The 25,050-nt window shown below is 38.2% G+C and overlaps 1 protein-coding gene across 3 annotated transcripts; it reads left to right on the top strand.

Annotated features, from left to right (window-relative positions):
- Positions 1 to 16,805: 16,805 nt before the first annotated feature.
- Positions 16,806 to 20,724, top strand: LOC131156314 (protein LONGIFOLIA 1). Of its 3 annotated transcripts, none has more exons than XM_058109901.1 (4): positions 16,806 to 17,227; positions 17,364 to 18,896; positions 18,996 to 19,188; positions 19,758 to 20,724. In XM_058109901.1, the coding sequence occupies exons 1-4, from the start codon at positions 17,078 to 17,080 to the stop codon at positions 20,339 to 20,341; spliced, it is 2,460 nt and encodes an 819-aa protein (XP_057965884.1). In that variant the 5' UTR covers positions 16,806 to 17,077; the 3' UTR covers positions 20,342 to 20,724. The 3 variants fall into 3 exon arrangements, with proteins under 3 accessions (XP_057965884.1, XP_057965885.1, XP_057965886.1); XM_058109902.1 differs by having other exon boundaries at positions 16,807 to 17,227; positions 17,364 to 18,881; XM_058109903.1 differs by having other exon boundaries at positions 16,811 to 17,227; positions 17,364 to 18,881; positions 19,002 to 19,188.
- Positions 20,725 to 25,050: the final 4,326 nt, after the last annotated feature.

The following is a 25,050-nucleotide window of genomic DNA, read 5'->3' as shown; positions in this document are numbered from 1 at the left end:
TTGAACCAAGGTATAATTTAATTCTTGTTAAATGAAAATTTACATATGCACACGTGATCATGAACATAATGTATATTAAAACTTAAAAATCCAAGAGATAAATCATGCATGTAAACAATTATATATTACAAAGCTAAGGGTACTTTAGGAATAATAAGGAGAAAAGATTATTGAAAAGTGCTTCCTCCTGTTAGGAAATATTCAAGCCAAGTAAATCTCAGTACCATATCTAAAGACTCCTAATTGTGGGTACATGTGTGTGTGTGTGTTTCAATTATTCCTTCAAATTTATTGGCAAGACGAAGATCAATCACTAGAAATAAAAGGCAACATTTGAAAAAAAAAAATTGGGACAAAAATAATAAACTGACTATCAAGTTCAAACCTTGAACACCACCACACACCCCCCCCCAAAAAAACAAGAATAGGCATTGTGAAACCCGTGAAAAATTTATTGATGTAAATGCAATTTCTGAGCTACAAAATCACGAAGACCAGTAAGCACTAAATTTTAAGAAGTGGATTTAAGAAGAAGCAGGACCAAATCTCACCTTTTCAATAAACTCTCAGCAAAGGCAATGGGAATGGACCGGAGTGTCTGCGGCAGCGGTGACCAAGAGATCAGATGGAGAGATTGAGAGAGAGAGAGAGAGTGAAGAAATTGAGAGATGGAGAGATTGAGAGAGAGAAAGACTAGAGAGATTGAGAGATGGAGGGAAATGGGGAGGCTTGGTGTAAGAACCTGAACCGTTGTATATTGATTTAATATTTGAAAGAAGGGTAAAGTGGTAATTTGGGCAAGCTTCGTCGACGAAGCCAAAGTTCGTCGACGAAGTCCCTTCTGTTCTCGATGACGAAATTCAGTGTCTCGTCGACAAGGAGATCCTGAGGGACTTTGGAAACAAATATGGAACCTCGGCTCATTGACGAGGCTACCGTTTCGTCGACGAAGGTAATAGAGGACTCGTTGACGAGGACGCCAATTCATCGACGAATTCACCCAAGTCAAAGGGCCATAAATATCCAAAAGGGTTGCTTCCAAGCTAAGTTAGCTTAAAAATCTCACCCTCTCTGTCTAGAACTCTCTCTCTCTCTCTTGATTTTTTCGCCGTTTGTCGTCGGATTCATAAACCTGACGTTACTTCGAGGATCAAGGAAGGATTCTCTACGTTTCTAGTGGATCAAAATCTCGTTTCGAGCAGTTTCATATTTTGGGACAAAATCGAGGTAAGGCTCGATTTTCCTTTCTAATTCGAAATATGTGTAGTAGTACGAATTGTAAGTTGGTATTGTACTGTGGTTTGTAGGTTTTGGAGTCTCAGTTCGTAGTTTTGGGGACTGTAGAGTTCGTAGTTGGAATTCGAGTTAGGGTAAGGGGATTCAGTTTATATCAGTTTATTTTTGAAATCGGGATCAGTAAGCTTGTAGGCTATCTATCGGGTAAAATACGGGATTTTTGGGTTATAGTTTTTGGGAAATTTTGGGGATTTCGGGTATCATCTCTGCTTTGTTTGGAAAACCGTTTTTTTTGTTTAAACTATATTATTGAGATTACTGTTATCCATATTTGTATAAATTGTATACTTGAATTGGGAAACAATATGATTTGTCGTAAACCAAATAAGTGTTGTATGTAATTGTTCCAGGTATTTTGTAAAACAGCTAAGTGGCGGCTAATTACCGTACGCTGATATGTATAGGAGTGTGAGCTCCAAAATGATTCCAGATTTTGTGAAATCGGCTAGTGGCAGCTAATTACCGTACGCCGAAACAGTTATGTGGCAGCATATTATCATACGATGCGCCATGTACCGATGTGAGAACGTTGGGCAAGAGTATCCGGATCTATATCCAAGGGTGTGAAATATCACTACGTATCCCGGCTGGTCACCAAGGGGTGTAAGCTACACTGTATTGGCAATGTAATCACTATGAAGTTTCGGGTTTCATAGAGTAATTGCGTGTTGGCAATGTAATCACTGTGAAGCTTCGGATTCATGGAGTAGTTGTGAACTAGTGTGAGCTACATCGTATTGGCAATATAATCACTGTGAAGCTTCGGGTTTCATAGCGTAGTTGCGTATTAGTGTGACAACACTGACCTTATGTTTTGGGTATCGTATGTACTGGAATGAATTTGTGAAAATACTAGAAATGTATGAAACTATATGGAAATATTTTCGAACTGTATCGTATTGTATAGTGTTATGTTTTGCGTGAAATAACACTAGTATGCCATACACTGATATAACCTGCTTTCTTCCTTACTGAGAGGTGTCTCACCCCGAATGTACATACAATGTTTTCAGGTCCATCAGGCAGCCGTAATTAGCATCCTAGCAATCAGAAGTAGGGGTGTCACTAGTTGCTATTAGTACCTGATTAGGTACGAGCTTTTGTAACCAGATTGTCATGATGGTTTTTGTAGACACCTGGAGTATGTACGGTAATTATGGGATTGTATACCTTAGTATTGTATGGGTTTGTGTATCCTAGCTTTGTACAGACTTTGGTATGGTATGTTATATAGATAGATGAAGCATTTTTCACCGCGTAACTGATGAGTATGGATGTATATGTGCATGTGTATAGGGCATCTGTGTACCCCATGGGATTGGACCCTCTTATTGTATTGTGTCATGTATGTTTGAATTGAAATAGAGAAAGGTTAGGTTACTATATTCACACCTGGGACCCATCTTCGGGTTTGGGGTGTGACAGCTTGGTATCAGAGCTAACCAGGTTGTTAGGTCCCGTAGACTTGGTTAGGTGTATTGATGTGTACATAGCAGAGTATAGGATGTAGGAAATGGGTAAGGTAGGTCGAGGTTTGTGATGTTGCTAGACGGGGACTCATTGGCAGTGTTCTGTGTCCTTCCTAGAATGACAATTTTAGAAAGATCATGGCAAACCATTGATGGATTCGTGTCAATGTGTGGGATAGGCTTAGACCCGTGAGAGTAGTAGTTGACATGATTAGTTATATGATTGTTTTAGCTGTGTATGATATAGGAATTCTAACCGATTCCTATTCTATTTTCAGAATGGAGCCCAAGGATAGTAACTTAAAGAGTGGCTCCGAGGAGACGGCGAGCGATGAGTCTCCTTTTGTGCCTCGTGGTTTGGCGAGGCAGGTGATCTGAGAGATTGGGCAGAGTGTTAAGAGAGGCGAAAGCTGTCCTACAGATGCGGAGTGTACCATCGAGAGGTTCACACGTATGCGCCCTCTGACTTTTATGGGAGGACCTGATCCGATAGTGGCGGAGGACTAGGTCAAGAAGATCGAGAGGATTTCGGAAGTCCTCCACTGCACTGAGAAGCAAAAGGTCTTGTACACTACCTTCCAGCTGACTGGGGAGGCAGGGCGTTGGTGGACTGCGGTGAGTCTGCTCGAGAGGCAGAGATCTAGTCCATCTGGTATGATGTGGGGCCACTTCAAAGAGGTATTTTTTCAAAAGATACTTCCTAGTCTCCACTTGGGATGCAAAGACCGATGAATTTTTGGGCCTGACACAGGGAACTCTAACGGTGCAGAGGTATGCCGCCAGATTTATCGAGTTATCTCGGTTTGTGTCGTATTTGGTTCCAAATGAGCACGGGAAGGCTTGGAGGGTTAAGAAGGGTTTAAGGAAAGACATTTTCCATCTTATGAGGATGCTGCAGATCCGTGAGTTCTCTGTCTTGGTGGATAAAGCCACTATAGTTGAGACCGACCTTCAGGGAGATGAGGTAGTTCAGGATCAGGGGAATAGGTTGGTATCTTCTGGTCCTCAGAGTGGTCCTCGACAGGGACAGTGGAAGAAGAAGAAGAGTTACAGTTCCAGTTATCGGCAAAACACTGAGTGGCAAAGTTATCAGGGGGATCCATCCCCCGCACTATGCGCCAAGTGCCGTAAAAGGCACGATGGCGAATGTTAGCCATTCTGGGGTAACTGCTGCAACTGTGGCAAGCTGGGCCACATGCCACGGAGCTGTCAGGCACTGAGGAGAGATATTCCTGCACAGAGCCAGAATCGTGGGAGTAATCAGATGCCTCGGGGGAATTACCAGGCAACCACGGCTCCGGCGAGGGTATATTCACTGACTCCAGTAGATGCAGAACACGCTGGGAACGTGGTGACAGGTACCATGTTATTGCTTTCGAATAGAGCTATTGTTTTATTTGATTCGGGGGCAACCCATTCGTTCATATCTACTAGTTTTGTGAAGTTGTGTGGCGCTGAAACCTGTGTGATGAATGAGATGTTGTCTGTGACTACGCCGACTGGGAGTGTAACGATTTGTAGTAAGTTGTTAGGGAACTACCCAGTGGAAATCCAGGGGAGGTTGCTACTAGCGAGCCTTGTAGTATATGACATGTATGATTTTGATGTCATATTGGGGATGGATTGGCTATTCTCTAGTTTTGCAGCGATTGATTGTTGTAGGAAGGTAGTAGTGTTTAGACCTCCTGGGGAGCAGGAGTACGAGTTCCTAGGATCGTGTGTGCATTCGATGCCACAGGTTCTATCAGCGTTATAGGCGAGAAGGCTACTCTTGAACAGGTGTCAGGGGTACCTAGCTTGTGTGAAGGAACCACCGCAGGATGAGTTGAGACTCGAGGATATTCGGGTAGTCAACAAGTTTCCAAATGTGTTTCCTGATGATTTACCCAGTTACCTCCAAATCGTAAGGTAGAGTTTTCGATAGAGTTATTGTCTGGAAAGGCACCGATCTCTAAAGCTCCGTACTAGATGGTGTAGACACCCCATTTTTACCCAGGCCGATATGATTATTATTATTATTATTATTATTATTATTATTATTATTATTATTATTATTATTATTATTTACATTGTTATTATTACTTCATTTTTATTTTTATTTTTATTTTTTGCTATAATTATTATTATTATTATTTTATTATTGTCATTTTTACTATTACTATTAGTATTATTATTATTACTAGTCTTATTATTATTATTTTATTAATAGTATCTTTATTATTTTTACTTTTACTACAATTATTTATTATTATTATTATTATTATTACCTTATTGATTTTATTATTATTATTATAATAATTATTATTACTATTACTATTTTCATTATTACCATAATAGTAAAAGCAAAAAAAAGAAAAGAAAAAGAAAAATAAAATCAAAAAGGAACTTTTTTTTTAAGGTTTACAGAATTTTTTTTTATAAAAGGGGGGCATAGCCAAGCCAAAAGGGAGGGAGGCACAGACCAAAGAAAGAAAAACCTTACCTTGCAGTCTCGTGCGGCGGCAATGGAGTCGTTGGCATTTGCGCAGTCAACTAGATGAAACCAATCGAGCAACGATTTCTTATCCGATTAATGCGAAACTTTATGAGCTCTTTCCTAACCCTTTCATCTTACTTTTCACCGTTCAGATTCTTCTTTTGCGTTTTCTCCCTTTGTGTTAATGTCTTGCACAGCCGTATCACCGCCGCAGCAGTGGAGTCATTAGCGTCTGCGCATCCAACTGAACGAAGCCAATCGAGCGGCGGTTTCTTATCCGATCAATGCAAAATTTTACACGGTCGTTTTAACCCTTTCTTATTAATTTTCACCGTTCAGATTCTTTTTTTAAGTTTTCTCCCTTCGTGTTAATTTCTTGCACATCCGTATCACCGCCGCAGCAGTGGAGTCATCGGCATCTGCGCATTCAACTAGATGAAGCCAATCAAGCGGTGATTTCTTATCTGATCAATGTGAAACTTTACGAGGTCTTTTCTAACCCTTTTTTCTTAATTTTCACTGTTCAGATTCGTCTTTTGAGTTTTCTCCCTTTGTGTTAATTTCTTGCAAAGTCGTATCACCGCCGCAGCAGTGGAGTTATCGGCGTCTGCGCATTCAACTAGACGAAGGCAATCGAGTGGCGATTTCTTATCCGATCAATGCAAAATTTTATCAAGTTGTTTCTGACCCTTTTATATTAATTCTCACCATTCAGATTATTATTTTGAGTTTTACAATTTTATTTTAATTTATTACACAGCTGTCTCACCGCCGCAGCAGTGGAATCGTCGGTGTATGCGCATTCAACTAGATGAAGCCAATCGAGCGGCGATTTCTTATCTGATCAATCTGAAACCTTACTCGGTTGTTTCTAACTCTCCCTTGTTAATATTTACTGATTTTATTAATTTCTTTGAGTTTCATCTCTTGGACAACTTGTCCACACACACACAAACACACACATGCACGAGTGATGTTTTTGTAATTTATTTATATATATTTTTTTCTTCTTAATGTCATTTTGTATATATATTGTATTATTATTGTTTTATTTGTTCTAATATCTAATGTTTGGGGTTCTTTTTCTTTTTTTTTTTGTTTTGTAATCATTGTAATATACTTATTTTTATTGTTACATATTATTTAGGATGTTTTATCGTGTAGACATTATTTAGGCTTTTTGATGTATTTAGGATATTTGTCATATTTATTGTTCATACGGTATTTAGGGATTTTGTTTATTATTTATGATTGTAATATTTATGCACATCTAGGATTCTTGATTATTTACATTATTTTCATAATACGACCATTTAGGGTTTTGGGTTATTGTTTTATTTTAGGGTTTTGGCTATTTCACGTTATTAGGGTTTTGAGTAGTATTTTATTTAATTTACTTTATATTGCTATTGCGTATATATTGATGTTCATTATTGTTTATTATTTATTTATTTCTTGTATACGATTGTATTATCATTTTGTCGTGTTCATAACATTGTTGTGGAATTTTTAATGCTATAATATTTATTTGAATAAATGATATTTATATTTAGCAACTTAGAATTGTAAGTAGCATTATACATTTAATTTAGTATTTCAGGTGACCGTGTACATTTAGTAATATAGCATTTTAGGTAATATTATATATTATTATTATATTTTTAGTATGTTAATATACAAGGTATTAATTATTATGGTAAGTTTAATATTTTAGGTAATATTTTTGGTGTTTTGGTATCATGCTATTATATGGTATGTTTAGTATATATAGTATTATAGTAATCTATTACGTATTATATTATTTGTGGATATTTATTATTATTATCGTAATTATGTGTATTATGGTATGTTTAAGTATTTTTGTTTATAACGCACATATAGTATTTTAATATTTGCTCATTATCTTAGTCTATATTATTGTTTATATTCTACTATTATTGGTATGTTAGATATTTTAGCTTCTATTATATATGTTGATTAGTACGTATTTTGGTATCCTAATATTCTAGTTTATTACTATTTTATTTATTTATTTATTATGTTTAAATTATTATATCTATTATTAAAACCTCCCATACTAATATTTTCCTATAAAACTTTTACTTACAATTTTAAAATGTGGGAGCGTATTTTCTTAAATAATTTTGATTTTATAATCCCTATGATTTTATTGCGAGGGTATGAGCCTTCGGGCATCACGTACCCTAAGCTATGAGGGAATATATATATGTATATATTATCTTTATTTATTTATTATTTTATTTATTTATTTTTTACATGTATTTATAAATTCATAAAAAATGAGTAATTTAAAGAATTATTAGATTAACTTAGGGATAATTTCAAATTAATTAGGTACCGTTCGTAAGAACGGGCGCGTAGGGGGTGCTCGTACCTTCCCCTCGCGTAACCGAACTCCCGGCCCCAACTCTGGTAATGTAGACCGATTCTACCCCTAATGGGGTAGTAATCACGTGTTCTAACCACACTAAAGGTTAGTGGCGACTCCGATATCGATGTTTTTCCATGAAAATATTAAAATGATTTTTATTCCGCCGGCCGGAGCACACGCGCTCCCGGGACGCCTCGACAGATGGCTCCACCAGAACTTTGAGAGTTGAAGGAGTGATTTCAGGAATTACTGGACCAGGGTTTTATTCGACCAAGTGTTTCACCCTGGGGAGCTCCAGTTTAGTTTGTGAAGAAGAATGACGGGTCGATGCGTATGTGCATTGATTACCGTGAGATCAACAAAGTGATGGTGAAGAATCGTTACCCTTTGCCTCATATAGATTATCTTTTTGACCAGCTACAAGGAACGCAGGTCTTTTCGAAGATCGACCTACGGTCAGGGTATCATCAAGTGAGGGTTAGATCTGAGGATGTAGCGAAGACTACTTTTCGAACCAGATACGGCCACTATGAGTTCTTGGTTATGCCGTTTGGGTTAACCAATGCGCCGACAGTGTTTATGAATCTGATGAACAGGGTGTTTCATGAGTACCTAGATCAGTTCGTAGTGGTGTTCATCGATGACATTCTGGTATACTCGAGGAGTTCGCAAGACCATAAAAACCATCTGAGGTTGGTGCTACAGATTCTTCGGGTGAGGAAGTTGTATGCTAAGCTAAAGAAGTGTGAGTTCTGGTTGAATCATGTCGCATTCTTAGGCTATGTGGTGTCTAAGGGCGGTATTTCCATTGATCCTAGCAAGATTGAAGTTGTGGTCGACTAGACAAAACAGAAGAATGTGTAGAAGGTTCGGCGTTTTCTGGGACTGAAGGGTTATTATCGTCGGTTCGTAGAGGGTTTCTCTAAATTGTCTGGACCTTTGACACGATTTACTAAGAATGGGGTGATGTTTGATTGGACTAGTGATTGAGAGCAGTGCTTTCTCAAGTTGAAGCACTAGCTGGTTACTGCTCTAGTTTTAACCATTCCTTAGGGGGATGGGGGTTTTGTGATCTATAGCGATGCGTCCCTGAAGGGTTTGGGATGTGTGCTTATGCAATAGGGTATGGTGGTAGCTTATGCTTCTCAGCAACTTAAGGAGTATAAGAAGAATTACCCTACGCATGATTTGGAATTATCTATTGTGGTTTATGCCCTAAAAATCTAGCGACACTACCTGTACGGTGTTTAGTGTGAGATTTTCACTAACCACAAAAGCCTCAGGTACTTTTTCACGCAGAAGGAGATGAATATGAGGCAGAGGCGATGGCTAGAGTTAATCAAGGACTACGATTGCACGATTAGTTATCACCAGGAGAAGGCTAATATGGTAGTTGATGCATTGAGTCGGAAGTTAGAACATGCAGCAGTATCTAAAGTTATAGCTCAACATCATGTCATACGGGATTAGGAAAGCCTTGGTATGGAGTTCGTGTCTGGTGATCATCAGGCTTTCATTGCTAGCTTGGTGATCCAGCCAACCTTGTTTGAGCGTATTAAAGCCATGCAAGCTAATGATGCGGAGTTAGTAGAGATTGTGGAGAAAGTGCAGTAGGGATTGGCTGTGGAATTTAACATCTCTGACAAAGGTGTGTTGAGGTTTAGGATCAGATTGTGTGTTCTAAACGATGATGAGTTTAGAAGGACAATTTTGGAGGAAGCGCATCATTCTTTGTATACGGTACATCTGGGTAGTACAAAGATGTATCGGGATTTGCGCGAGTTCTTTTGGTGGAGCGGAATGAAGAGGGATATTGCCCAGTTCGTGGAGCAGTGTCTGACGTGTCAGCAGGTGAAAGCTGAACATTAGAGGCCAGCAGGGTCGTTGCAACCTTTTCCTATTCTGGTGTGGAAATAGGAGCACATTTCCATGGACTTTGTTACTGGATTGTTGCCAGCGCTTCACGGGCAGAATGCTATTTAGGGTACTTATTGATAGGTTGACGAAATCTGCTCACTTTGTACCGATGAAGGTTAGCTACCCTTTGAGTAGGCTAGCGGACCTGTATGTGCATGAGATAGTTAGAATGCACTACGTACCGGTGTTCATTGTTTCAGATCAGGATCCGAGGTTTACTTCTCGATTCTAGAAGATCTTGTAGGAAGCACTGGGGACAAAACTTACTTTTAGTATAGCGTTCCACCCCCAAACTGATGGACAATCGGAGAGAACGATACAGATCTTGGAGGATATGTTACAGGCTTATGTATTAGACTTCAGTGGTTGTTGGATTCAGTTTCTGCCACTAGTAGAGTTTGCCTATAACAATAGCTTCCAGGCTAGCATAGGGATGGCACCATTCAAGGCTTTGTATGGTCGAAGGTGTCAATCTCCTTTACATTAGGATAAGGTTGGTGAACGTCAGGTTTTAGGACCTGAACTCGTGTAGCAAGCATCTGATAAGGTAGGTTTGATCCGGGAGAGGATTAGATCGGCTTAGAGTTGATGGGAGAGTTACACGGATGTTCACCGCCGTGAGTTGGAGTTCAAGGTGGGGGGTAAGGTATTCCTTAGAATCGCTCCGATGAAGGGAGTGATGCGATTCGGGTGGAAGGGCAAGTTAAGCCCGAGGTACATCAGACCATTCGAGGTTATTGACCGAGTGGGTCCGACAGTCTACAGAGTTGCACTACCCGTAGCACTCTCGAGGATCCACGATGTGTTTCAGGTATCCATGTTGAGAAGGTACATGTTGGATCCATCACATGTTATCAGTTATGATGAGTTGGAAATTGAGGATACTTTAGTGTATGAGGAAATACATGTTCAGGTTCTAGACCGTAAAGTTCAGAAGCTTCGTACCAAAGATATACCGTTAGTGAAGGTATTGTGGCGAAACCACGAGGTTGAGGAAGTTTCTTGGGAACTGGAGACAGAAATATGTCGGAAGTATCCGTAGTTGTTCTGAGTAGTAGTTGGATATTAGGGTTAGTATGAGTATGTATGTATGTATGTAATACTCTGTTATCATATTACTATTGGGTGGTTAGTCTCTGGGAGAGTCCTATTGTATTGTAAGCTCTCAAGACCGTGTATGTATGTAACAACGGTATTTCTCCTCCATAAGTGAGGGAATGTATGTATTTATGTATGTATCATGACGGGGCTACGTATAAATTGTCGTCGTTTTCTCTAGAGTATGTATATATCGTAACGGGGCTAGGTATAAATGGTCGTCGTTTTCTCTAGAGTATGTATGTATCGTAACGGAGTTGCATATAAATGGCCGCTGTTTTCTTTAGAGTATGTATGTATCGTAACGGGGCTGCGTATAAATGGCCACCATTTCACCTTAGAGTGTGTATGTATGTAGTAGTATGAATGTGTTCATAATGAGAGATTGCAAATTTCAAGGATGAAATTTTTGTAAGGAGGGGAGGTTGTAAGAACTCGAACTGTAGTATGTGGATTTAAAATTTGAAAGAAGGGTAAAGTGGTAATTTGGGCAAGCTTCGTTGACGAAGCCAGAGTTCGTCAACGAAGTCCCTTCTGTTCTCGGCGACAAAATTCAGTGTCTCGTCGACGAGGAGATCCCGAGGGATTTTGGGAAAAAATCTGGAACCTCGACTTGTCGACGAGGTCACCGTCTCGTCAACGAAGGTTATGGCGGACTTGTCGATGAGGAAGCCAATTCGTTGACGAATTCACCCAAGTCAAAGGACTATAAATATCCAAAATGGTTGCTTCCAAGCTAAGTTAGCTTAAAAATCTCACTCTCTCTCTCTCTCTCTCTCTCTCTCTCTCTCTCTCTCTCTCTCTCTCTCTCACTTGAAGCTCTCTCTCTCTCTCTCTTTTGATTTGTTCGCCGTTCATCGCCGGATTCATAAATCTGACGTTAGTGTGAGGATCAGGGAAGGATTCTCTATGTTTCTAACGGATCAGAATCTCGTTTCGAGCAGTTTCGTGTTTCGGGAAAAAATCGAGGTAAGGCTCAGTTTTCCTTTCTGATTTGAAATATGTGTAGTAGTACGAATTGTAAGCAGGTATTGTACTGTGCTTTGTAGGTTTTGGAGTCTCGGTTGATAGTTTTGGAGACCATAGAGTTCGTAGTTGGAATTCGGGTTAAGGTAAGGGAATTCAGTTTATATCAGTTTATTTTTGAAATCCGGATCGGTAAGCTTGTAGGCTACGATCATAATATGGTTTGGTAACTTATTTTGGGAAATCTATTGGGTAAAATACGGGATTTTTGGGTTATAGTTTTTGGGAAAATTTGGGGATTTTGGGTATCATCTCAGCTTTGTTTGGAAAACTGTTTGTTTTGTTTAAATTGTATTATTGAGATGACTGTTATTCATATTTGTATAAATTATATACTTGAATTGGGAAATGATATGATTTGTCGTAAACCAAATAAGTGTTGTATGTAATTGTTCCAAGTATTTTGTAAAACAGTTAAGTGGTGGCTACCGTACGCTGATATGTATAGGAGTGTGAGTTCCAAAATGATTCTAGGTTTTGTGAAATCAGCTAGTGGCGGCAAATTACCGTACGCCGAAACAACTATATGGCGGCTAATTACCGTATGATGCGCCATGTACCGGTGTGAAAACCGTAAGCGAGAGTGTCCGACTCTATATCTGAGGGTGTGAAATATCACTACGTATCTCGACTGGTCACCGAGGGGTGTGAGCTACACTGTATTAGCAATGTAATCACTGTGAAGTTTCGGGTTTCATGGAGTAGTTGTGTGTTGGCAATGTAATCGTCGTGAAGCTTCGGCAATGTACTAGTGTGAGTTACATCGTATTGACAATGTAATCGCTGTGAAACTTTGGGTTTCATAGCGTAGTTGCGTATTAGTGTGATGACACTGACCATATGTTTTGAGTATCGTATGTACTGGAATGAATTTTTGAAAATATTGGAACTGTATGGAAATGTTTTCGAACTGTATCGTATTGTATAGTGTTATGTTTTGCGTAAAATAACACTGGTATGCCACACACTGATATAACCTGCTTTCTTCCTTACTAAGAGGTGTCTCACCCCGAATGTGCATACAATGTTTTCAGGTCCATCAGGTGGCTATAATTAGCATCCTAGCAATCGGAAGCGGGGGTGTCACTAGCTGCTATTAGTACCTGATTAGGTACGAGATTTTGTAATCGGGTTGTCGTGATGGTTTTTGTAGACACCCGGAGTATGTACGGTAATTACGGGATTATATACCTTAGTATTGTATGGGTTCGTGTATCCTAGCTTTGTACAGACTCTAGTATGGTATGTTATATAGATAAATGAAGTATTTTTCGCTGCGTAACTAATGAGCATAGATGTATATGTGTATGTGCATAAGGCATCTGTGTACCCCACAGGGTTGGACCCTATTATTGTATTGTATCATGTATGTTTGAATTGATATAGAGACAGGTTAGGTTACTATATTCACACCTGGGACCCATCTGCAGGTTCGAGGCGTGACACTTGGAGGGAAAGAAATGAGCGGGCTTTTGCAGTGTCAGACTATTAGTAGCGAATCTTCAAATTCGTCACTAATAGTGTTTAATACATTGTTTTTATTTTTTAAAATAACAGAAGTATTAGTGACGAATTTAGGAACTGTCACTAATAATTAGATAATAGTAACGAATTTTAAATTTCATCACTAATACTATGAAATAATTTTTTTTAATATAATAAGTATTAGTGATGGTCCACCAATCAGTCACTAATAATGCGATAATAGTAACGAATCTTTAAATTTGTTACTAATACTATGATATTTGTTTTTTTTTTGTAAATAACAGAAGTATTAGTAACGGTTCCCAAATCTGTCACTAATAATGCGATAGTATTGACAAATCATCAAATCTGTCACTAATACTATGAAATAAAATTGTTTTATTTTCTTTAAATAAAACAAGTATTAGTGAGAGTTTGAAAATCCGTCACTAATAATGAGATAATAGTAACGAATCCTTAAATTCGTCATTAATACTATGAAATTTTTATTTTATTTTTTTAAATAATAAAAGCATTAGTGACGATTCTTAAATCCGTCACTAATAATACGATAGTAGTGATGAATGATCAAATCCGTCACTAATACTATGAAATAATTTTTTTTTAATTTTCTTTGAATAAAACAAGTATTAGTGATGGTTTGAAAATTTGTCACTAATGATGGGATAATAATAACGAATCCTTAAATTCGTCACTAATATTATGAAATAAAATTTTATGTTTTTTTAAATAATAGAAGTATTAGTGATGGTTCTCAAATCTATTACTAATAATGTCATATTAGTGACAAATCATCAAATTCGTCACTAATATTATGAAATAAAATAAAAATATTATTTTTAAATAAAAGAAGTATTAGTGATGGTTTGTAAATTCATCACTAATATTTCGAAATAATTTTTTTTCATTTTTTTTAAAATAAAAGAAGTATTAGTGATGGTTCCTAAATCTGTCACTAATAATTGACTAATAGTGACCAATCTACAAATTCATCACTAATACTATAAAATACATTTTTTCAATTTTTTTTAAATGAAAGAAGTATTAGTGACGACTTCTAATCCGTCACTAATAATTGATTAATAGTGACGAAAATTAAGATTCGTCACTAATATTGTGAAATAAATTTTTTTGATTTTTTTAAAAATATATATTAGTAACAGTTATCAGTCGTCACTAATAATTTCCTTTTAGTGACAAATTTAATTCATCGCTAATACCTCAGAAATCGTTGCTAATATTTTCCCGAGACAATTTCTACACGAAAAATTTTTTCCCGCGATATTTTCCTATTTTAGTAACATAAGTATTAGTGAAGAATTAAAATCCGTCACTAATAGTGTCGTATTAGTGATGATTGCTAAAATCATTAATAATAGCCACTTTTAGTGATGAAATTGAATTCGTCACTAATAATTTCATCACTAAAAATCAATTTTTTTTTGTAGTGTTTGATATCTTTGGTTGTTTATTTTAAGTTGATGATTAGTTATTTGGTTGATCAAGTTTTGATTACTTGTGTTGTGTTTTGGTTTGTGGATTGAATAAGTACTAAGTCTTTGTTGTATGATTATTGAATCAATAAGAGGTTAAAATTCTATAAAAGGCATTAAAATTTTAATAACCCAATTCACCTACTCTTTTGGGACTACACCTCAACTTTCACATTCAATTTGAGGTCGGTCGCCTAAGACATGGTCAACAAGTTGACTTTTGGCCTACAGTGTGTTCGGTCGACCTTGGTGAATTTATACATTACTGGGTTGGTCGACCAGGGCTATTAAATTAACCCAAAAATTCAACATCGGTCGATCAAAGTCTGCCCTAAGGTTTGTTTATGGTCAATCTGAGCATTAAGTCATATCATGTAAGATGTATGCATTATTACAGACCAAATATACAAACTAAAATGCAATTATAATAAAACAAATAAGTCTTCTTCTTCTCCTTTGCTCTTCAAGTTTCATGGAATACACCAGGATGAATATGCTTTAAGTCTTGTCTTGGCTTCCATGTTCTCTTGATCTTATATGTGACCTGAATTATATATCTGTTCACACACTTAAAAACACACATAAGATACAAGTACTTTATCAGTATCAAAACAAAGACCAGACTCAAAAATTCAACAAGGGGGTTGCTTGAGGCAAGGACGTAGGCATGGTTTATCGAACCTCGTAAAAATCCTTATGTTTGCTCTCTCTTCCCTAAACTATTTAATTTGCTGTGAATATTGTATGTGGTTTATATTTTTGCATACTTGAATATTTATGGGATTTGAGATTGCTAGAAAACCCTAGGTTTGTGAAATACTGATTGTGTTTTAAAATAGGACAAAGAGAGGCTTAGATTTTAAAATATCCAATTCACCCCCCTTTTGGGAATACATCATAAATCACAACAGTAAGTTAAGAGTGAGTGAGAATAAGATGCTTACCTCCTTCTCAGATCCCTTTTTTATAGTGGTTGAGGCAAACCTTCCTTCAAGTTATTATTTACAAGTGTATTATTATGTTTAGGAGGGTTATGAATAACTTAAGGGAGGTTATGTAGGATATCAATAGTAGTTTTATAATGGTATTAAGGGGTTATGGATAACTCAAGCACAATTATGTAAGGTATTAGTGATAGTTTTATAACTGTATCCTCTCATGAGTGTATCTACTAATTTTGGGTGTATCAATCTTTTCAGAAATCAATTTTAATTTATTTTTCCATTCTCCATCTTCTACTACTTATTTTCCTTCTTCTTCTTCTTCTTTTCTCTCTCTCTCTCTCTCTCTCTCTCTCTCTCTCTCTCTCAATTTTCATATACATACTTAAAAAATTAAACATATGGTGTCATTTTTTTATAATTATTTTAAAAATAAAAAAGTATTTGCACAACAGCAACCAAATAACATCAAAATTGTTATTATTAATTTTCTATTTCATACAAATATTGTAAAAATAAAAAATTAACTCATCTTTTGTAATTTCCTTTCAATATTTTTTATTATATTTTTTTTTCTAATTTTTAATAAATTCAAAATAGATAAAGATATAGGAAGAAAAATTGAAAAAAAAATTAAGAAAAACAAAAAACTCGGTTTGTTTTATTGTGTAATTATTCATTTACTTACCATACAATTGTGTTTATGCTATTTTAATTTGAATATTTCTGTAAAAAAAATATCATCAAAATTAAAATAAAAATTTTTAAGGAAAAAAAAAAAGTTGAAAATAGAAATTAAAAGTACTTGCACGTATTGAATGCCATAATCGACTTTTTAATACAAAATCACATTTAATTAAAATCAACTTTTCAAAATATGATTCTCTCTCCTCCTTACATCTTCCTTGAGTTCGATGCAACTTTTAATTTAGTTTTTAATATTTTTTTTAAATGAGAACCGACTTTTGAAAAGTCCAAAAGTCGGTTCTCTCTCAGCCCTAACCGATATGCCATTTGAAACTTTTGGACAACTCATCTTCGGCGGCCACGTAGGCATGGCCTGGTTTAGCTTAAAAAATGGTTAGCTTAGTAAGATTTATAGTCCCACCCCAGCATCTTTGATATTAACAAGTAAACTTCAGTGAAGGTAAAATCCTTTTTCCAAAGATTTATAGTTCCGCCCCAGCATGCTTGCTTTGCTACTTCGAGTAGAGAATTCAGGTGAAGGTAAAACCTGCATTTAATCCATTTTGCGTCTCCGCCTTACGGCGTTTCCCAAAGTGCGTCTTCCGCGCTTTAAAAGACACAAAGCGGGAGTTCCTCATAACTGCTGAAGAGAGAGAGGGGGGGAGGGGGAGGGAGAGAGAGAGAGAGAGAGAGACACACACACACACACACAAACACACATGTAGAATGGATGTGAGACTGATAAAGTTAAAAGAGGCTTAAGCGGGTACAGAGAGGTCGAAAGGCTGCCGGAAAAGATGACGACGGGGATAATTCATGACCAGAACCTGGAGAAGCAGATAGAGAAACACATGGGGTGCATGGCTGGATTCCTTCAGATCTTTGACCGCCACCAGATTTTGACCGGAAAACGCCTTTACTCCGCCAAACGCCTCCCTCCCTCATCGGTGGGATTTTCAGCTCTCCATTTATTTGTCAATCGTTTTTTTGGTTTTATTTATTTATTTCTATGGAATGGTTAATCTGAGAAGAATGTGAATCTGTTTTTTTTTTTTTTTTCCTGTATTGATTTATGCTTTGCAGAAAATGGATTCGACGGAAGAGCAGGAGAAGCCTCTCGGATCTCCGGGCTACACGACACTATCAGAAATGGAAACGCCGAACAGGACGTTGTTGCCTTCTCCGGATCGTTTGAAACAATCTCCGGTGATGGAGCTGCGATCTCCGGTGACGGAAGGTGCTACTCCGGCAGAGGTTCCGGCAACGTCGCCTCTTCCTCTGTCGGTTTTCGAGTTCAAAGAAGGGACGAGGTCGGCGTGGAAGTTCAAAGAAGCTCCGCGGCTCTCTCTAGACAGCAGAGCAACTGTGGATGCGAGGGGAAGTCTTCACCCGAGGCAGATCCGTACGAACGCGGCGATTTTATCATCGAATCAGCGCGAGAACTCTGTGGATGGAGCAGCTAATGATGATAGCGAGAAGCAGCGGCGGTCGCCGAGTGTCATTGCACGGCTGATGGGACTGGAGGTGTTGCCGAACTCCAGTCCCGAACCCGTGAAGAAAGCTGAGCTGCGAAGATCGGCTTCGGAGTCCAGAGTTTCAAGGGATCTGTTTCAGTATCGGTTCATTGATGGGAACAACTTTCAGTTAAAACAGCCACAGCTATCGAATATGGGAACCAATGTTTCGACTAATGTGATAAGAAGAGACAATGTGGCTATTGAAGACCGCACTTCGAAGGCCAGACCTCGAGATTCAGGGGCGTATTCACCCAGAAGTGCGAAATCTGACCCGGCTAAGGCTCTGCACCGTGGCATTTGTGTTTCACCATGGAAATCGCCTCAGCAGCGGAAGAGCTTCTTTGAGACAGAGGATTTCTTTCCGGGACCAAGGCCCACGGTGTCTGTCTATGGGGAAATCGAGCGGAGGTTGAAGATGAGAGGAATTGATGAGCCGTCCCAAGATTTGGAGACGCTGAGGCAAATCCTGGAGGCTCTGCAACTCAAAGGCCTGCTGCATTCTAAGAAACCTCCGGACCAAATCAACCGCAGAAACTTCGTTTATGATGAGAATTTCTCACCAGACGAATCTCCGATCGTTGTCATGAAGCCATCGAGATCACCGGTCTCGATCAATCCTCAGCGAAGAGGCGTAAACGACACTCCTCCTGGCTTCAGATCGAAACCAGTACCTCGCCAAAATCTCAATCACGGAGAAAGCGTGCACACAGTGAGTCGTTCGCGAGAACGATCGGAGATAGCAGATCGAAATCTACGGAACCAATCGCGAGCTAGAAATTCCAATTCGCCTACTCCAAGTGATAATACCAGAAGCACAAATTCATTGTCAAAAAGAAAGCCGTTGAATGTGGAAACGCAAAGGAAAACGAATGATGCAATAGAGCAGCGAAGAGTCTCTCCCATTCATTCCCCCAAGCTGAGTTCGAAGAGAGCTGTATCATATCAGACGATCAGCCGATCGCCGAGGAACAGAAAACCGATGACTGAGGTTTATCCGACCGAGAAGATCCCCGTTTCAGCAGAGGATGAATCGTCGTCCATTTCTGAAAGCAGTATCAGCACCTCTTCACCCACTGATACAGAGGCAAGTGAGATTGTGGTAATTTTATTTCGTCAATTAATCAGTTTATTATTGACATTTATTTTAATCAAATTTGCTCGACTGTTATAAATTTGACGGGGTTTGGTTCGAATGAAGTTGCAGAAATCGAAGGTTGAAGATTACAGAGAAGGGAGGAGTCTGTTGGAGAGGTGTGACAAGCTGCTTCACAGCATAGCCGAGATCACAGCGACCGAGTTGCAGCCCAGTCCCGTCTCGGTGCTCGACTCGTCCTTCTACAAGGATGAGTCCTCTCCCTCCCCAGTCATGAAGCGATGCATAGACTGCAAGGGTAGGTTACTACAGTAACTCGGCCTTCTCACTTCCCACTTGCCAGCTATTACCGTCACCTTTATTCTTTTCTGTGAGTACTGTCCGGTGCGGTCAGGCAGCCAGTAAAACCATGCCATGTCACTAGCCGCGATTCGCCTGTGTTTTTTAACTGGTCCCTTGATACGCGGGCACGAGTCACGTGGGTGGTGGACTGCTGCGGTCATCGTGGATTACGATACGACGGTATCTTATTGTGTTTAATGTGAAGTCAAGCGCATTCATGAACTGAAACTACTCCACTCGATTGCGGAGTTAATGGAAAGTCAAGCGCATTCATGAACTGAAACTACTCCACTCGATTGCGGAGTTAATGGAAGAGTCATTGTTTACTCTCCTGCCCTTTCATGAACCGAAACCACTACACTCGATTGCGGAGTTAATGGAAAGTCATTGAAACAATGACTCTTCCATACTCTCCTGCCGTTTAAAATTACAGTACTCGCTGTTGTTAGTTGCGAAGTGTGAATGTTTAAAAACGATGTCATTTTATTGATTGGTAGGATTTGTCACTGACATCCGTCGCTGCAGATCTACAGGGCGAACTGGAGGATGAAAACTGGAACCCGGCAATCTCCCCCGTGCAACCGGAGGAAGAATCCGACAACTGTGATTTCGTGTACATCTCGGACATCCTTCGAGTTTCCAACTGCCTCCCGGAAGACTCGGACTTCTTTCTCTTACTGGAGAAGCAACAATCTCTCAAAGGCAAGGACACCTCCAAGGATTCGAGACTTCAGAGGCGGCTGATTTTCGATACCATCAATGAAATTCTCGACCGGAAGAAGCAATTGCCGCCTTGGAAGGCGGTTTCTCATGCGGGTCTGGCCACCGGAAAGCCGACGTTGCAGCAAATTTGGCTAGAGTTTCAGAGAATTCGCGACGTCGATCCGTCGGAAGACGTGTTCGAGGTCATATGTGGTGTTCTAAGGAAGGATTTGGCCGGAGACGCCGCCGACGGATGGGACGATTGCCCTGTGGAGATGTCGGAATCTGTGCTGGACATCGAACGGCAGATATTCAAGGATCTGATTAGCGAGACAATCCAAGTCGTAGCATCTATTCCTGGAAAAATCAACGTCGCGGCACCACCTCGCAGGAGATTGAATTTCTGAAAGGAATGGCGAAAAAAATTGGATAGTTAATTGTTTTTGACGCGCTTTTTTTTTTTTTACCTGGGTGGCTACATTATTTGGAAAATTTCCCTTTTCTGTGTTAGTAAATTGGCAAATTATATAATTCTCCATTCACCTGAAAACCAGGCAAATCTCGAGGTCGCTTTTCCGATACGTAGAACTAAAAATGAAGAGAAGCCGGGGGGAATCCGTTCCACAGTGGAAAATCACGTGGAGGGCATGTGAGGGGAAAGAGAGATTTAGCCAAACTTTCAAAAGGGCGATGATTTTAGCAATAAAGCATAGTTTAATTTTTCGAGTGATTGTAATCATTCCAGAGGGGTGTGCTCTGAATATTATATTATATCGGTTAATGGGTTTTATTTTTGTTTTTTAATTTCTTGTTTTAAGTGTAGGAAAAGGCTGAAATGAGTCAGTTGGGAGGTTCACAGCTCTCAACAGCTGGTTTCAATTTTCAAACATAAAATTAACTGTGAATGAACAAATTGTTGAAGAGCCCCACACCAACACTGTTTATGGCTGTGGGCTTTACTTGTACTACCCTATTGTTAGTACTCGAATATGGCCATTGAGGGTAGGGCCCGGTAGGATTGAGAGGAGGCGCCCGCTGCCCTCCAATTTTGAAGAATATCTTGGATGTATCAAATATGCATAGCATGGTAGGTTATATCCCTACCCATCTATTAAGTGTAAGACTTTATTCACCAAGTGTGAGACATGGTGAATAAATTACGATGATGTGTTGCATATAAATTGCTAATACAGCTAATAATTACGGGGACCAAAATTAACAATTGGTTAAATTTATCGTATTTTATATTACACTTGACAAAATTTTCATTAGAAAGGTTGTGTAAATTGAATGACATAAGGGGAGAAGTTGAGATTTGTTAACATTTGGATACCTATCTTTTTTTTTTTTTTGGATTCGTCCGGGTATCCGCCTACCGTCAACAGTGTCAGTTTTACTGTCCACTGCACCGGCCAGCGACTAATCCCACGCCCCGTGGATCCGGCCCCACATCACCACGAGGAGGGTAAACCAGGAGCTCAGAGCGGAATCGATCCCGGGTGGCTCATTGCTGACCTCGTGAGAGGCACACCCTGGAAATCACTCCACCACCTGAGCTTAGCCCTGGGGGCGGATACCTATCTTTTTGTTGATGTTAAAAGGGGTAGAAGAATATAAGTTTTATAGATATAAGTATTATAGCAAAAATAGTTTATAGCAAATATAAGTTTGCAAAAAGGGGGAGAAGCATATAAATATTTTTTTAAAAGCAAGCACAAAAAAGCGCATAAGTACATGAGTTATACGTGCAAAACTATTGCTTGTTTTTACATTGTATATGAGCATATTTCATATTGCTGAGTTTTATATTGTGCATTATTTAGGGGGAGCCTTGTTAGGTGTAACCCATTTTCTACTTTTACTTGTGTATTTGTCATCATCAAAAAAGGGGAGATTATTGACTCTATGAGTCAAATCCTGTTTTGATAATGACAAATCACTTGGTATTTGATCTGTGCATTAAGAGTGTGAACATGAACATTATTTAGCATGCACGGAAGTTGAGAAAGTCATGGAAGCTATGAGGATTAAAGAATATACAACCAGACATAATCCATGAAACTAAAAGAGTAGAAAAATGGAGATTCAAGCGTCAAGTTTCAAGATAGTCATGAGAATGGATATTTAGATTTCATTGTATTTGCATATTTTATGTGATATAGCTAGCAGCTCAAAATCATACCTTAGGACACATGCATGTCATAAAGAATTTATTTAAAAGAGTCTAAGTTAAACTAAATTTTGGAGGTAAATTTTTAGAAGTCTCGTTGACAAACCCAATGGCCTCGTTGACAAACGCATGAAGGCCACTCGGCGACGAACACCTTGTTCTCATTGACAAGAAAATACCGAGAGCACAAAACTTTCAGACAGGTCTCTCGTTGACGAACTCACGTTCATGTCGATGAACGAGTGTTGGACACTCGTCAATGAAGGTGTCCTCTCGTCGATGAATGTTGGGCGCAGAACTTCGGTTCAGCGAGGATATGTGTGGAATTTCGTTAAGATAAAATGATCTAACGACTGGGATTAAACCTAGGGTCGAGAACACATATAAAATTAACCAAAGAACCCTAGTGCCTCACTTTTTGAATATATCTTGAGAGTGTTAAACAAAAATTCCCTATGGGCTTGCATTCCAACTTCTATACATCAAGTTTTGGGCATTCTCATTCAAGAGTCAAGAGCTTTCACTCATATCTTACTACAACGTTTTATTCACCTTGAGGTTTGAGGTTTGGTATAAGTATTTTACATATTTAAATCTTATTTTTGTTTTCCCTTAACTCCTAAAATTTATATATATATATATACACACACACTTGGGAACAAGAATAACAATCCAAATATTTTATTCACTAATTGAATATACATACTTGTGAAAAAAATTGATTGAACTAAACTCTTTGAGATATTCTTAAATACATTTATTGTTCTAAGATTGACTACTACAAAAACTATTTGATTGCTCAATTTGAGAGTGTTTTAAATATATATGTGTGAGAAATATTTGGAATATTTCAAGTCGTATTTTTATTCAAAGAGTTAATCTTGCAAATTACTTGATAGCTGGAACCTAGATCTAAGTGCTACTAAAGATTTTTTTTACAAGGATCATATCTTGATTTTCCTGCATCAAGTGGATTGGTTTGAAACCCTAAAATCTCAAAAGTGTTTATTTATAAGAAATTAATTTTTCAAAGATATTATCTTGAAGGTAATTTTGTGAAGCATATCATACATATAAAGATTTTATCGTTACATACATATTGAGCTTCAAGTTTTATCATATGAATATGTGTTAGAGATTTTTATTGTACTCACTAGCTTGTGTACAAGTTGTTGACCTTATAGGTCACACCCAGTTTTGATAATGACAAATACTTGTTATATTTGACGGCTATCTAAGGATATGTGCAGACATATAATTGGCAAATCAAAATGATGGCACATGAAGTAGAGCTTGAAGACCTTGAAAGGCATATTTATGTCGTACTTTAAATTCATTTTATGTAATGTGAGTCTGTAATAGTAATTAGGAGAAAAATGGTCGATAATAATCAAATGCATTACATGCATGATATGATAGGTAAGCTAAAAAAGACCTAGAATGACCTTAGGACCCACATGCATGCATAAACAAATGTGCTTATATAAATAGGGTTATTGTATAAAGGGATTAAAACCAAAATGCATTAAAAATGCATGTTCCGTCGACCAAACCAGAATGTATAAAAACATTCGGTAAACCGAACTGGTCAGAGGTCAACATTTTTACCATAGCACGATCGACCGAACCTTGCCAAGTTCATATAGCTTGGTCGACCGAACTCCCACCGAGTCAACGTTTTAACTCCTCAGTTGACCGACCAAAAATATATGGGCAACGCCCTGGTTGACCGAACCCCCACGTGGGAGATTCCAACCACCTGATCGACCGAACTACCTAGTTCAAAATCACGTGGTCGATCGAACCACGCGGATTTGGGAAAATCGCCTTTAAGATCCTTTGTATTGTCGACCGAACTCTTAGTTCATTTTTTGAACGGTCGACCGAACGCTGTCACTCGGTCAACCGAACCTTAAGTTCGGTCGATTGGTGCTCTCGAGTTGGACGATATTTACTGAGGTTAAAAATTTCATTATTTTTACTAACCTCATTTTAACTTTTCTAAAAGTGACATATGTGTCCTGGATGATTATAATGTTGGGGTACTTTATATATACCCCCTCATTTGAAAAGATTAGCACCTAATTAGCAATCTTGATTAGCAAAATTCTCTGAAATTCAAAAATCTCAAATACTAATTTTGAAGCCTCCTACACTCACTCTTGCTATTTCTTTTTGCTAAAATCTCTTTGTAAGTGTGTGCTTGAGTGTTCTTATCATTAACCTTTTGCTCTCTTGCTTGGTTGATTGAGATTATTTTCTTTGAGAGCAAAGCTTTAAGTTTTTCCTAGGAGACTTTATTGATAAGTATTCCGTAGGAAAACTTCATTTGAGCTTTTGAGTACTGCATTTTCATTGCAATATCTCAAGGAGTTCACATTGTATTTTGATTGCTAAAAATACTTTTCAAATCATTTTCAAATATCTCGTGTGATTTACGTTGAGAAATACTTGTTGAGATATTTGTCCACGTGCTAAAAGACCTTTGTAGCAATATTCTTTGATTGATTTTATCATTTTGAACACAAAGATCAAATCATTTTCACAAACTAAATCTGAATATCTCTTGACGTTTATATTTTGAGAAAAATATTTGTTGAGATATTTAAAGTGTGCTAAGGATCTTTGTTTGTGCATTGTGATTGAAATTATTATTTTAACACAAAGATCATATCACTTACACTCTCACCCACTGATTACAATATTTGCATAAATATTTGAGAGTAGACACTTAGACCACATTGAGCTTACTTTATCATATTGTTCAGTGGTGTATTGATTAGATTGGTACATAATCTGCTTAGATAAGAAGCACTTGTACGCAAATTTATTAAAAATACTGTTGTATTCTAGGTGTGGCATGAGGGGGTGGTAATCCAACCTAGTAAGGATTGGTTGTAAAGGTTGAGGTCAGCCCTATGCTAATTGACCTGGTTATTTAGGTGC

The sequence above is a fragment of the Malania oleifera genome, chromosome 5 (genome assembly GCF_029873635.1).
Source record: "Malania oleifera isolate guangnan ecotype guangnan chromosome 5, ASM2987363v1, whole genome shotgun sequence".
NCBI classification, from domain to species: Eukaryota; Viridiplantae; Streptophyta; class Magnoliopsida; order Santalales; family Ximeniaceae; genus Malania; species Malania oleifera.
This window is presented reverse-complemented; position numbering and strand designations above follow the sequence as displayed.

Coding starts and splice junctions, on each gene's coding strand:
- LOC131156314 (XM_058109901.1), top strand. CDS start 17,078: ATGACGACGGGGATAATTCATGACCAGAACCTGGAGAAGCAGATAGAG. Junction 17,228..17,363: donor AACGCCTCCCTCCCTCATCG/GTGGGATTTTCA, acceptor TATGCTTTGCAG/AAAATGGATTCGACGGAAGA. Junction 18,897..18,995: donor CAGAGGCAAGTGAGATTGTG/GTAATTTTATTT, acceptor GTTCGAATGAAG/TTGCAGAAATCGAAGGTTGA.